General features: G+C 38.9%; 1 protein-coding gene across 2 annotated transcripts in view; it reads right to left on the bottom strand.

The window, feature by feature from the left end:
* Nucleotides 1–16,217, bottom strand: part of LOC126199239 (RNA-binding protein 33-like) — a 222,544-nt gene that overhangs the window by 159,477 nt on the left and 46,850 nt on the right. For both annotated transcript variants that reach the window (XM_049936032.1, XM_049936031.1), the window contains exon 5: nt 11,967–12,164. In XM_049936032.1, the coding sequence (XP_049791989.1) occupies nt 11,967–12,164 (198 nt within the window). The remainder of the gene's footprint in view (nt 1–11,966; nt 12,165–16,217) is intronic.

Raw genomic sequence — 16,217 nt, 5'->3', positions numbered from 1 at the left:
TTCCACGTGTCAGGTTGTTTGTGTTACTTGTATTTAGACTGTGTGTGAAACTTATATTCTGACTGCCTGTTTAGAAAAGCAGACTTCTGTTATGTTTTAGATTTCTATGGCTGTAGATTTTTGATAGTGGCATTTTGCAGAAGTGGGTTTTGCTTATGACAACTCATACACAGTCCAAAAGTGATAATAGGCATGAAACTGTTGACATGATGGAACAGAGTAATCATTCAGTCGCAGAGGTCAAGCAAATGGGGAGTATAGCAGGAGGGATTCTGTACCTTTCTGATAATAGTGCAGGACAATGATCAATTTTCAATGTTAGCAATAATACCACATACATAAGTTTTGAAAGCAGACAGACACCATCCACTTTCGTGTCGGAAAGTGCAAGACCGAATAGTGACGTACAGCTGAGTCCCCAAACAACCCTGCAGTAAATTATCAATTTGACATGAAAGAGCTAGTAAGAATATTATCTGAGGAGAACTGTATGGCATTTGAAGAAAGTAATAAAAAATTATCTGAGAAAATGTCTGAGGACATGGATCAGAAGCTGGCGGATCTTGCAGTAAAGATGAAAAACAATATAGTTGCGGAATGTAACGAGCAGATCCAAATTTTTGACCAGCATATTTGCAATTTGGAAGAGGGAAGTGAACAACTTAAGCTGCAGAGAGAGTGTCTTACACGGGATTTCCGTGCGCTAGCTGAGTTGTGTATGCACAAACATGCGGAGCTGCAAACACTTGTGGGAAGGTCAGCGGCACAGGTACCGCAGCACATTAGCGTGCCGGGTGGCCACTAATAGTAAAGCGATCAAGGTATAGGAAGCCAAGGTTGCAAGCATGGTCAGAAAGTTAGGAGACTTGTTCATTAGCAACAATTGCGACAAGAATGTACCGATCAGTGTAGCTGAGACGGCAGGGAGGAGATCATCACCACTGAAAACTCAATGGGGTCAGTGGGAAGCAAATATAGAACATAAGGACATTATGACAGAATTGTGTTGAGTGGGTAGTGCATTTAGAGAACTTTAGGTATAGTGCATGCAAAATGCCGTGGATACTCGATGCGCAGTCGGCTGGGGAAGAGTGGGGAGAGCGGCAGTGGTGGGGGGGGCCATTCAGAGTACTGTAGGGGAAAAGCCAAGTGCTGGAGAGGAAGTTCTAAAATGAAGCATATACTCTCATTTTTGGGAAATATTAAGTGGGGCCCCTCCATGCCGACGCTTCTATTGTGACCATTCAAAAAGATCTGTCACCTCTTCTTTCGTTAGTACCTAAAAAGAATGCCGCCGAAAATGCAGCGATTTTTTTCATCTGGTTTGATAGCCATTTGTAACTTTCAAAAAAGTCACGAATGGGGAATTTAGAGTTAAACCTACACATTTCTCTTGCTGCCATGTTAAAATTTGCTTCTTTTGCCAAAACTAAGTGGAGTTTACACAGTCTCACCTCACTAGCAAGTTGTGCAGATGCAACTGCGAGAGAATTCTGAAACAGTGGTTTAATAAGTTTATTAAGTGAAGAACTGAGGAAAAGTAAGGCCAGCATCTTATGAAAAGGCACATCCTCTGTACAAAATAAACTTATGTTGTTCCAAAGCCCATAGCATTTGTCATTTCACCAGCACTAACAAATTACATTCTTTTATAGAAATGTTAGTAGTTAGTGGAATAACACAGTAGATAATGAAGTTTTGCATAATAACACAGCAAAATAGTCTCCTCTTTGTGTGCTAACGTTTGCCAAAATCTCACTATGATATCTCTAACAGTTTATGAACCATGAGGAATGTTGTGGATTTTTCACTCTGGCTTTATTGATGGCACGGTGCAATCGCAAATGAGTGTGCTACATCTGATCAATTTTCTTGAGATTCATGACAGATAGAGACCTCCAACAAAGTCTAAAGAAAAATTCAATATGGTAGCTAAATTTCATATACAGCAACATATTATGTAATATGCAGCAGAGACATAATCATAGCAACCCCTATGTTTCATTCCAAACTTATTTGAATTTCGGGCAGTCTTACTTCCCACATAAATATCACAATAAATATGACCATTAATGAAATGACAGGCACATCATAACGAACCTGACATGTAAAGCTACAAGTAAAGCAAAAGTGAAATTTTGTCACCAAATAGTTTCTGTAAAATCGTTTGAGAAAGACTGCAGGGCATGTGCGTCCATTTTGCAATCACTGACCGGCTGAAAGGTGGCAAACGTTTGTCAGTTTCCACTTCTCAACAAATGGAAGAACTAGCCCAACTCTTTGGAATCCTTGGCCACCATATCCTGTGTGACCTATACAATAGAGAGGCTAGTGAACTAGTCTGTAAACACAGACAGGAAAATACAATTCGAGACTCTGGACACGGTGCTGATTTGGACGAGGATAGAGCAGAAGAAAGAGAAATGGGAGTTGTTGCGAGCAATACCCATGAGAGGAAATACGCGGATTTGATTTTAAACACTTCCTCTCAGTGAGAAATTTCGAAGTGTTTACTTCCTCTCTTGTTTTGCCATCTGGCTCCTTAAATTCATTTTTTCATTTCTGACTGATTACCATTAACATAAATGAGTATAATCTGCATTTTCATAAAAGATAAAGGTTGGCCCTCAGTCTTAAGAAATATAGTACCAGATCTAATCTTGTGCTTAGTACTCAACTTCCTAATTTATTTTGACTATTCCTAGTTAATATCTTTTGTTATAGGGTGCTTCATAACTTAAATTCTGTTGTTGACTTATAAACAAATATAAATTCTGTACTAATTATAAACCTTTGGAAGAACCACCACTAGGATTCTTTAAATATTTATTTGGCTCTATTCGAAAACATATTAGCAAAGCTAGCCCTTAATTAATTCCAAAATAATTACCAGGTTTGTCAAAAGCATTGTTTGCATAGCTATATCTGTTAGTTTCATTATTTAAACAAATAATTCGACCTAACCTTTGTGGTAGAAGAAACTGTTGGATAGAAGGCATTTTTAAATGTATTCAGTTAATTGAATGAGTTATGTTTTAATTGTAATGTCTGTAAATTAAACATCAAACAATGTGTAGTTTCAGTATCTATTATTGTGAGGATATATACAGGCCCAATATTTGGCCCCGAGACAGTCTATGGCTGAGTTTCAGATGAGGAATTCATATTGGTTAGAACAACAACAATGCCCTAACTTAACTGTGAAATAAGTGTAACACAAATAGGCCGTGTGTTAAAACAATGACAGTGTCTGTTCAATATGTACTGTATTATTCTGCACGAACTGTGAACTGTGTATTTTGATTTTTGCTGTTCACAGATATTCAATAGTAAACTGCTGTAGCAGTATGCTGATGTTTGTCTGCAACCTATTAATGAGGCTTATCAAAATTTGCCAACAGTTAACTGGCCTTTTTAAGGAGAGGTAGGTAGGTGTGTGTGTGTGTGTGTGTGTGTGTGTGTGTGGTGAACAGTGAAAGTAAAGAACTGTGAAACACAACTGTGCAATTGTCAGCTACATCATTTACAGTAATCAGTGTTGAACTTCCACCCCCCATTTTTCAGTTAGTATAACAACGCAGTAAGTCGACACTGAGGACTATCAATGAAGAAATAAAGCAGGTGAACTTCACAAACTCTCCAAATGGGATTCATCCCAGAGCTTGATTACAACAGTTCTAATTTTCCCTTCCTCCTGTCTGGCTGGATTCGTACAAGTTTGAATGCATGTGTGGGTACCTCGAGAGCGAGCCAGCTATATGCATGAGGGTGGTGCCATGCGATTGAAATTCAGTCAAGGAGTTCCAACAGATTTTTCTATTGGCTTACCGATGTGAGGCAACTTTCATCAATCAGGCTTTTAAAGCCTGGCTCAGTTATTCGAAGATATACTACACGAAAATCAGTTCTTGTACGATACTTATGGACCAGCAGAACTAATTCGCATTTTCATTATGAAGTTACCAATGAACTTGAGCCATATGATTATTGCAGGAAGATCTAAAGATGAAATAGAGGGATTTAGAACCATGCTACATGAACTGCAGTACGATACAGGCGATGGCGCACAGTATAGAGGATCATATTTGCATAGACAGATGCGTCGCAACCATAGTCGCAGCCGTGGCGGAAACAGGAGATGGGACCACATAGGGGGGCAAGACCAATATGAGAATGAAACACATCAGCCTTATCAGAACTGGCATAACAACAACACGGAACATAGGTATTATTACGCTAATCAACGAAATTATGTTAACCAACAAAATTATGGTAATTATGGTAAAAGACAGCATTATGAGAACCAAGAAAATAATGGCAGCCACGAAAATCACAGGCATCAAAATTAATATACTAGCCATGAGACCTGCAACCAATACGTCGTGAAAGACATGCTAACAATGGTGTCACAGGGCCTCCTCCAGGAGTTCAGATCAAGCCAGCAAACCCCAGACACAACCAGCGGTCACAATCAGCAATGAATGTTAGCAAAAGCGAAGGATGAGGCTCTGTAGCAGACTATGGCAAGGCCACATGAACATGTATCGTACAAAAGGGTGGCATTAGGGAGGAACTTTTGCAGAAAGTCTCCTGTGCGAAGGTTATGGCAATCAGCCCGGTAGTTACAAATGCAACTGGGGAAGTGCGACTTGAGTGCATTATTGACACTGGTAAGCCCCGTCTCAATTATAAGCAAGGTGGCATTTCAGAAATGTGAGGAAGACAATGCTTGGTCTATTTTTTGGTTCAGGGAAACAAAAGTAAGGGGAGCGATACACAGGAAGAGCATTGAAATACACAGGCAGACTCGACTAACTTTTACATGTCAGGGGAAACAGTTTGAGTTTAATTTTTATACTGCCCACCTATTAAATGTCTCTGTTGTATTGGGAGCAGACTTTAAGTATACCTACGATGCAGAGATTGACATGGGTGGAGGAACTATGATGGTCCAGGTTGATGGTAAATTTCTGGATATTGTACGAGGGTAAGTCAATTATTATCCACAAAGTAGTTAAAAAAATTTATTATAATCAAATAGGAAACTTACGAGAACATCATTTTTCGACATAATCTCCTTGTGTTTCAACGTGCTTGGTCCATTGTTGTACAAGCTTCCTGATGCCCTCATAAATGAAGGTTCTCGGTTGAGATGCAAGCCAGGAATGCACTGCTTCTTTCACTGCTTCATCCCAGGCAAATCGACGGCCCCTTAACGCCTGTTTGAGTGTACCAAACAAGTGATAGTCAGAATGGGCAAGATCAGGACTATATGGAGGGTGATTCAGTACTTCAAATTTGAGTTTCTGGAGTGTTTCAGCAGTTTGGGCAGCAGTATGCGGACAGGCATTGTCGTGCAACAACACGACACCTTTTGACAGCAATCCTCAGTGTTTGCTTTGAATTGCACGCTTTAGCCTGGCAGAAAGTATCTCACTGTAATGTACACTGTTTGCTGTTGTGCTATTTCCCCATAATGTTCCAGTACTGGACTTTGTGCATCCCAAAAAACCGTAAGCATCAGTTTTCCTGCGTATGGTTGGGTCTTGAACTTTTTCTTGCATGGGGAATTTGGGTGTTTCCATTTCATGCTCTGCCATTTACTCTCCGGCTTGTAATTATGGATCCATGTTTCGTCACCAGTAATGATCCTGCCTAAGTGCAGATGTCCAAGTGCATTTGTTTATGCAACTGTGTGAATTGTTTTGGGACCCATCTTGCACAAACTTTATGAAACCCAAGCCTGTTGTGGATGATTTTGTAGGCAGAACTGTGACTAATTTGCAGACAGTGTGCCACTTCGTCAATATCTAATCGTGTGTCCAAGAGAATAATTTCACTCAATGGTTTCTTCATTTGTGGCGGTACGTGGTCGTCTGACTCCTTCATCTTGCAACCATTTTCGAATTTTTCAATCCATTCGTAGACACTCCGCTGTGGCAAAACACCGTTTCCGTACTGTATTGAAAGTCTCCAATGAATTTCGGCCCGATACGCCTTCCAATCACAAAATATGGATCACTGAACATTGATCTTCTTTGGTGCAAATAGACAGCGGAGAAGCCATGATTAACAGCACAGCAGCGATAACGAAACTAACCTAGCAGCTTGAAAATTGCAAAGATATAACAACAAATAAACAGAGCATGTGTCATCAATGTAAAACAAGAGTACTACCAAAATAAACAAAAATATAACTAAATTCCGGATAATAATTGACTTACCATCATATTTAATGAATGCATATTGCATCATGAATCTGAAGTCAGCTGCTTGAGTTTTTGCGTTCAATCCGAGGCTTGACTGGGTCAAGAGGTCCTAGTTCGCTGCATCAACGGGTCGAGTTGCCCGAATAAGGAACACGAAAGAAATGCCATCCTCGAGTTGGAATGTTGCTGGTGCGGGTATGGAATTGTTTCAGATCTTTCGGGGGACACGAGTGGGTTTTCTTTGAGGCACAAGGTGCAATTAAAGGATTTGTCTACAAGTTTAGGGTACAGGAACATCAGAAGTTCTTTGTTTGCCCATATCCGATTCCCTACGCATATAAGGAGCAGGTTGAGCATGAACTAAATAAAATGGTTCACCTTGTCTTGGATTCCACACAGATAAACACTGTCATCGCAACGGAGATGGACAAGATGGAGACCTTGATGAATTGTTATGGTGCTTCCATAGTGTGAAAGTTTTGTCACTGATTGATTTCCATGCCAGCTTCTAGCTGATCATTTCAGATCATTCTTGTAGACAGTACACAGCCTTTTACTGTTACGGTAATTGCTACCAGTTCTGGCACCTTCCATTTGGGCTGAATGTATCTTCAGCCACATTTATTAGAGGGCTAAACAGCATTTTGCTGGACGACTTATGGGCACAGGTATCACTTTATGTTGATGATATTCTCATTGCACAAAAATTATGCGAACAACATAATAAAGTGTTCACAGACTACTGGAGGTTTTCGAAAATGCAGGTCTTACTGTGAATTTAGAGGAGTCTCAATTTGGACAGAAAGTAATAAAGTTCCTAGGGTACATTGTATCAGCTGATGGAATACGACAGGACCCTGAGAAAATCGCATTGATAGCGGAGTGTGCAATGCTGACAATGCTGAGTGTGCAATGCTGCTGCTTAGCAATTGAGAGCATATTTACATCTCTGCAACTTCTATAAGCAGTTTATGAACATGAGTGTACTTGTCATCCCTCGTCTTTGCACCTTGACAGGGAAAAACAGTGTATTGGATTGGGACCAGGAGGCACAAGAAGAATTTAACAAGATAAAGAATGCTCTAATCAATGCATCCTTCTGTCACATCCTGATCAAACAAAAGAATTTTGTCTCATGACAGACAGTTCTTTGTCTGGTTTAGGTGCAGTTCTCTTTCAAACAGATGATGAGGAAGACTCGTCTTCTTAGAAGACAATTTCCTTTGGCAGCAGAGGGGTCTTGCACTCAGGGAAAAACTACTCTGTCACAGAACTCGAGGCACTTGCATTCATCTGGGCATTTAAGAAATTTCGGTATATTTGGGTTGGTCAAATGACTAGTGCTCACAGACCACGGCACTCTGCAATTTTAAATGAGCACAAAACAGCAATAAGATTATTACCAACATTAGTACATGTGATTACAAGTAACATGTAGTTAAAACAGAAATACCTTATCATCACAGACAGTTGACCTTCTGCAGAAGTGATGACATATCATCAGAATCAAAATAAACAATTAAAGAAGTCAGATTCATCAGTGAGCTAAATATGAACACTTTTAGAACCAGTAAAGAATGTAAATGAAAAGCATGATGAATTTAATACTGTAAGAACAAGATACAAAACATACCCCACTGACTGACTGTTCTTTGTAAACAATGGTGTTAGAAAGCATGATGTGATACTACATATCACACCGGTAGAGTGATATGTAACACTATGTTTACCTTTCCCACAAATGATGCTCACAAAAAAATAAAACGATATAATGATTTAATAATAGGAGAGCATAACTTCTGTATGATTTTGCTATGTATTTTGCATGTGGCAAGTCATCCTGAGGGACGATGCATGTCTTCAAGGTGGTACAATGATCATGTTAACTTTCAAAACAGGAAGTACCCGCAGGGGGCATTCATCCACTCTGCAAGGATCATCGCCCTACGTCAGAGTAGCAAATCAGCCATTGAGGAGCTACAGTTGTCAACACTGTAAGCAATTAAAGAAACAAGTGAATGTTTAAAAATGTATTAATTCTCTTGTGATACACTGAACTGTTATATTGACATCTGCACTCTTACGTCAGATCTAGAGAGAACTGTAATGTCACATACCTATATTACGATAAGTTAAACATTCCCGCCCGAGATGCTGGAGCTGGCGGTTGTGTGTGTGTGGATAGTGTGTGTCTCTCTTTTACTGATGAAAGCTGTAGCCGAAAGCTTTGTGAAAGTGTCTTTTAATTGTGCCTGTCTGCAACTTGACGTATCTTATTTACAGTAAGTACCTATCTGTCTTTTCCTATATTGTTGAATTAAACATAATGTTTCTGAAGCATGTATAGGCTACGTCTTTGAGGAAACTCTCCATATTTATTTCCAAGCATTGATCCAGACTGCAGTACATAGAAGTCCAAGAACTCTACACAGTCACGGTCAAGAATAAATAAAAATGTTGAGCAAAATAATGCTAATCGAAATGGTTGCTCCTTGGTATAAAAATAGTACTGAATCTTTTTTGTTTGCAATGTGTGCTGTAACTCCCACATGTTACTCCATTACTAGGCATTTCCATCTTTGGCAGGAGTCCTCCAGCAGTGGCTACTGCCACTCGTCCAGCCATCACTCTGAGTATGTGCAGTTGACATATGGCTGATCAAACAGTACTGCACCATTTCTACCTATCGCCTCACCACGCTATGTCTTCAAGGCTCATCTGCTAGCCCTTGATGTTTGTTTTAGAATCAATCGTTAGACCCAGCACCTGCTTCTCTTGTAGTTAGTCTGCGATAGAGAGGCGCTTGCCAAAGCTCACAGCACACCAACTGGTGCCCATCTGAACTATGGCAGCTTACTTAAGACTGTGGCCCGAGCTCCAAGCTTCACTTCGCTAGCTGCACCATAATGATCATGTTCTTGTACTCTGCGCTACAATAACCTAGGCTCTAGTACTGGACATTGTTTCTTTTACTCTATTTGGATCAATGTTCGCTAGTGCTTGTAATTTTGGTGTCAATAAAGAAGTGTTACTGTTTACGAGTTGTTTCACTGTGTAGTAGTCACTACAATGTGTTCTGTATTACATGGACACTTGTTGTACTCCATGTAATCCTACAGACTATGGTAAAATTTAATTCAAGGTTTTTCCTTGATGTTACAAGGATTTTGGCCCTTGATGTTATTGACAATGATTTCATCATCCATCAGTTCTTAGTAGTCAGCATAGTCAACAGCACATTCACATTTTGTTGGTCATGTTCTTCAAATCCTAAAGAGTTTTTAATCAGATCAGCCAGTTCTGATACAAATTGGCTGTTTGGTTGGTCTTCAGATGGAGTGATAGCCTCATCTGATGGAAAGAGCTAGTGTAAAGTTATTGATAACAGCCCAACTTCTACTGTCATGTACACAATACCCCTCAAGTTGATTTTGATGTTCATTTGCTTTCTCCCAAAATCTTCCCTGATCAGAACCATATGTAGCAATGCCTTTCTGTAATAACATTTTAAACTTTCCACATACCCCTGGTCCACCAGTTGAGGGACTGAGGTAATGAATGGAGGTTAAAAAAACTCAAACATTTATTCTCTCTTCCCAATGGACTGTGATTTGAGCATCATCAACCAATAAAAAAACATTTCCAAAATTCCCAGTTGTAAGCTGATGCTTTTTGACTACAGAGAAAAATACAGTATCATACCATTCTGCAAAACTGGTTCACTCTATCCATGAAAACTTCTGCTTCAAGCAGAAGACAGTATTTTTTTAAAAAAAATTTATGGCACCACAGATTCTTAGACTTCTTAAAAAAGATAATCTCTGCATTCTGGTAGCATTTCTGGGTACCACACTATTTATCTAATTTGCTTGTCCTGCAACCAGGTCCTGATATTTCATTCATAGAAACTAAGGATATTGGTAGCATTCTCTCCCAGTACAAATCAGTTTTGCATTTTTGCTTTTTAAACAATTTTTAGTTCACTTTATAATCACATTATTAAAGGGGCTCTTTCAGATGTTCAACTCCTTGAATCCTAGAAAACCTTTTCCATCCTGGGTGTCCCATTACCTAATTCCACACCCAAGTTTTAAAGAACATTTGACAGCCAGAAGTCATTTTAAAACCAATATAACCATATAGTTTCTTATTCCTTTCAAGTGCTCTGTAATAAATCAAAGAGCAAATAACTGTTGGTCTTGGCTAAATACTTGAATGAACTATTGATAAACTGCAGTTCGTTTCCTGCCATTTTATAATTTTTCAGAGCATGCTTCCATCTTCACAGCCAAATACACTCACAAATTTTGCAATGAAATCAATGTTCCTTTTTATATTAGATATTATTGCATTTGCAGTTAAATATTCTTGAGCTAAGTTTGATCCTTTCCACCATTCTTCAACTAGCCTATTATTCCAAGTTTACCAGAAACACTGAGAATGATGTGTTTGTATTTGGTTGCCAAAGCGAATAGTACAACAGCATGATCTGTCAGAAGCAAAAGCTCACTTGCTTCTAATGGAATGAGGTTTGTTACATACATTGATTGGTATGAAGAGTAAACTGCTGCAGTGCCACAGTATAAGCAGCTGAAAGTTTGAATTTACCAACCACAATAGTTTTGGATAACCAATGATTCAAATAACTGATATGGATAATTGATGTTATATCGTAGTTTGTTCAGTTGGTGGCTAAAGGCAAGATGGGAGGAGCAGAATGGTTTAGCTAACAAATATTAGTATAGGTGAAACTCTCGTAAAGCGGAGAATCCCAGCAAACACATAGTGTTCATCAATCTTATTACATTATTGTATCTCATTTTCTTATGACTCTTGTGCAATACTTGGATGAGGTAGAAAAGTACTGTGAGGCATGTGTGTTCATGAGCTTCCAGTGCAGAAGGTGAAAATACTATGCAATAGCTAATGTGTCACTAATGTGAACAACACTTGGAACATTGTATCAGACAACTGCTACCATTTTACACAGATGATGTTAGTAAATGGGGCAGCAGCACAATGGTATCTACAGTAATAACATAGTATCTCATAGATAAGCTACTGTTAATGATAATACAAAATTTAGTGGAAAGAATAATGGTGACCACTTAGCATATAGTTGATAAGGCACTGGCAGCTGACACGCACAGAAACAAGATTTAAATACCCCATGTGGCTACACTGTCCTAGCACTGCAACCCAATAGTCACTTTTATCGCTTTCATTGTCAATATGCCACAGAGGAGTTACTAGTAATGAAACCTTCTTACAGTATATCTGATTTTTAATTGAGAAAGTAAAAACATGATTTATCAAAAATTAGTAAAAAAAAAAATTAAGACAAACTGAGGAATTCATATAAGTGGTTTAGAGAAACAACAAAGGACGTAACTGTAGTTGGCCAGACTTTGATCTGGAACTGCTTTTTCCAATAATAATTTCATTCAAGGCTGTACTGCTTCAATTTCCTTCCAATATTTAATTTCAACATGAATCCCTTTTTATTACTAATCCTTTGGTCAGCCCTTTGCAACTAAAAAGATTTGCACCACATAAAATAAATTGAGTACATATATGGGTGGGAACTTTGTACATTTGTCTCGTCTCTTTTCCCTGTCATACACTAATTAACCAGACCATGAGTAGTACAGTGAAAATGGATAATTTATTTTAAGTTTTCTCCTGAAAACGAATACATAAAAAATGGAACAGCAGCAAAAAGTAATTTAAAAACGAAAGTGATGAGTGCAAATTTACCTAAAGTGTCTGGGATATTTCCAAATGTCTTTGAGCTCTTCAGGGGAACAATATTGGTTCTCTCAGACTTAAAACGATCCCGGCTTTCCATTTCAGACTCTTCCTCCTCCTCAGATTCCACATGCGTTGTAGTCTCCGCAGATACATCTTCTGCATTGTTCTTCTCTGTACTGACGGAACCTACACTGTGGTTAGGATCTGAAATAAGACAGATGCTATGATGTAATGGACCATTAATAAAATACAAGAAATATTGTGAAAGTCTTTGCATGTCATTGAATGACATGGGATGAAATAATTCAAAAAAATGTGAAACAATGTTATATGATTATTCTGAAGCATTAAGGTATGAGTCACTACATTTGCAAAATGTCAAACATATACATATTTTTATGTTTTATACCAGTGGTCATCAAAATGTAGCCAAAATCAGGTACTCATGTATTCCATGATTCTCAGTTGTATTTCGTAACTAGCCTTTTTCCTGCAGCTTTGCCCTTGTATGTGTTCAACACATATGCTGAACACACCTCCTACTTCCCCCTCTGTGTGTCCATCTCTTCCTCCCTCTGTCTTCCCTCCTCAACCTCCCACCTCTATCTACGCCTACTTCTCTCTTTGTTCATTTGCTTTGCCCCCTCACTTTGACCGCGCCTTCCTTCTCCCCCTCCCTTTGACCATATCCTCTTCTCATCTTTCCATCTCCACCTCTCCCTCTCCCTTTTTCACCGGCCCACCACCCCTCTTCACCTCCAACTGCCTCGTGCATTTCCCCTTCCTCCCCTCACTCTGTCCATCTCCTCCTGCACTAATCTCAATCTGTTCCCAGCCATGCTTATCGGCATGTGTAGCCCCTGCAATACAAGTCAATAAAGCAGGATGCTATTACTCCCACAAGATGCCCACAGTGTTGATACCTGAGACCTGCTGTTTCTATGCCAAATCTGATTGACATCGATGAAGGGATTTGGGAGGAGAGCCCAGACATGCACACAAACACCCTGCTTTATATATATAATAGATAATATGCACCTAGGAACTGACAGCCAAATCCAATAACACCAACTAATGTTAAGTGTTTTATTTTTTGAGTGTAGTTGTATTGCTCAGTAACAAACAAAAATAATCAGAGACAGTAATAATTTAAGATGTACTTAACTTTAATTGATTACGGTGAATTTGGCCTTGAGCTAAGTAAAGCTGGCTACTTACCTCAGGAGCAGAGTAGTAAGTAACATGGACACTGTGGGGATGGATTTGAGGATGTGAGAGGGGGAATGTTTTACTATCTGTCTTGCAGTACTGACAACTAACAGGCATGCATGATTAGTATCAATCAGCTGCTATGATATAACTTCTGACATGGAAGTAACATGGATTTGTGAATGCACGTTACAGAGACTGTCATCTTCAAATGTGGTACTTATTCATAACCAGGAACATTAAACTAATTAATGATGTTGTCATACAATAATACAACACAGTGAGTACAAGGAAACTGGCATTTAAATATTTTACCAAGCTTTTGTGATGGTGTCTTGTACGAATATTGCATTTAAATATTAGTAAAAGTACTATCATTAATCAAAGTCACTCACACACATACAGTAAAACCAACAATGCTTCACCACATGGCTGTACTATCACAACTGTCAGATCACAGATGTTGGCAGCAATCTGAAACAGACCACAGTCAACATCAAGTGATCTGAATAGAGCAGACATCATGTAATCAGTACTTTGGGGCCGCCAGCCAACTAAGCGCGTGTCTACTATTGAATAATCCTATCAATAACAAAAGTGACCAATAATTATATAAACGGAATTATAGAAAACAAACCTGTGTAGTCGAGGTTTTATGCCATCAAATTTTCTCAGTGTAATTACCACCATATAAATAACTTAGCACAGACAGAGAAGTTTACCCAACACAATGTAGATGTTTATTGCTACTATACTGTGATTAAGATTAGTTTGCACTTGACAGTTAAGCACATGTGTTGCCTGGTATCTGACTGGGCCAATCATACCTTGCAGTAAAGTGTACAAGTCCTGCATGGTTGCAATCTGCCTGGCATGTGCTCTGTGTTAGATGTTGGTGTGCCGCAACAGATGGCACTGTGTTGCTTTCATCAACTTTCAGATGCAAAGTAAGTTTAATAAGGCTATAATGATAATGATAGTCGAAGATTTTGCATTTAGGAAACACTAAAACAGGGCGAGGAGCCATGGTGATACTTGAAGAAGATGAAAAAGGTGACAAACACTTGAAAAAGGTGATACAATATTTTAAAAAGGTGACAAATTATTTCAATAAATATATGTGGCACAAATGAGTTGTGTTCAGTTTTGATAATTCCCTACCAAGGAGGTCAATTACGAACATAATAAATTTCTCTATTATGATCCAGAAAGGGGTGTGGCCATTTTTTTCTTCATACAAATTTATTAATATATGCAGGTACATTAGTAATTTAGTATAGGTAATTCTATTTTGTTAAATGTAATTCACAAACACTATTTACTTCACATTTTTACAAGTAATGACCTTCCACACATCAGCACTGGAGAAAGATCAACAAAATATTTCTGAATTACTGTTTCCTAGGAACCTTAGCAAAAGATGAAGTAATCATACTAAACAATGTAAAATCCAGGATGGAATACAGCAATAATGAAAAGGATAGTTGCTACTCACCATATAGCAGAGATACTGAGTCGCAAAAAGGCACAGCAAAAAGGCTGTCCCACAATTAGCTATCTGTCAGCAAGGCCTTTGTCAAAAATTACACAACATACACACATCAGACACAAGTCTGTCTTCAGCTGCTAGAGAATGTGATCATGTGTGTGTGTGTGTGTGTTGTGTTTTAGAGAGTGTGGGTGTGTATGTGTATTGCCTAATGGGACAAAGGCCTCGTTAGCCGAAAGCTAATTGTCTGACAGTCTGTTTGTTGTGCTTTTCTGCAATGCAGCATCTCCATTATATGGTGAGTAGCAACTATTCTTTTCATTATATTTTTACACTAATCACACTACATTTTTCTTTTCCCAAGATATTTCTGAATGGTTTCAACCTCCCTCTTTCTTGTATAAATTATTTATGCACCCTGAAGTGAACTCTGGGTCAATTTTGTTGCCTTTAGACCATTTTTCGAGTGATTTTTTTTCATTTAGCTGAAGCCTGAGAGAAAAGTTCTTCTCGTGCCTCGTTCGATAGTTGGTGGCCTCTCATCTTCTCTTTCAGAGCAGCTCTATCAAATAGTTAACAGATTTTTCCATGTTATTCACCTTTTTAATCCCCTCTTCAAGATAATTTTTGGTTTTGTTTCTCTTTTTGCTTTCCTTTTAATTCAAGTTCTCTTTTCCTTTCACATTCATTACTGTCAGCAGTATAATTTGCATGTGCTTGCTGTCCATACCTAATGTGCTAGGAGTCAATGGGGAAAAAAATGTGGGTATTGTCCCAAGGCATCCATCACAATCAAAACACTGTTTAAAAATTTTCTGATCATTTTTGCCTTTTCTTCTAATACACTATATGATCAAAAGTATCTGGACACCCCCAAAAACAAACTTTTTTCAATTAGTTGCATTGTGCTGCCACCTACTGCCAGGTACTCCATATCAGCCACCTCAGTAATCATTAGGCATAGTGAGAAAGCAGAATGGGGCACTGTGTAGAGCTTACGGACTTCGAATATGATCAGGTGATTGGGTGTCACTTGTGTCATACGTCTGTACACGAGATTTCCACTCCTAAACATCCCTAGGGCCTCTGTTTCTGATGTGATAGTGAAGTGGAAACATGAAGAGACACATACAGCACAAATGTGTACACCCTGACCTCGTCTGTTGACTGACAGAGACCACCAACAGTTGATGAGGGTCATAATGTGTAACATGCAGACATCTATCCAGACCATCACACAGGAATTCCAAACTGCATCAGGATCAACTGCAACTACTATGACAGTTAGGCAGGAGGTGAGAAAACTTGGATTTCATGGTCAAGTGGTTGCTCATAAGCCACACATCACACCGGTAAATGCCATACAATGCCTCACTTGGCGTAAGGAGCATAAACATTGGATGATTAAACAGTGGAAAAACGTTGTGTGGAGTGACAAATCACGGTACACGATGTGACGATCTGATGGCAGGGTGTGGGTATGGCAAATGCCTGATGAACATCATCTGTCAGTGTTTGTAGTCCCAAGAGTAAAATTTGGAGGTGGTGCTGTTATGGTG

The sequence above is a fragment of the Schistocerca nitens genome, chromosome 8 (genome assembly GCF_023898315.1).
Source record: "Schistocerca nitens isolate TAMUIC-IGC-003100 chromosome 8, iqSchNite1.1, whole genome shotgun sequence".
NCBI classification, from domain to species: Eukaryota; Metazoa; Arthropoda; class Insecta; order Orthoptera; family Acrididae; genus Schistocerca; species Schistocerca nitens.
This window is presented reverse-complemented; position numbering and strand designations above follow the sequence as displayed.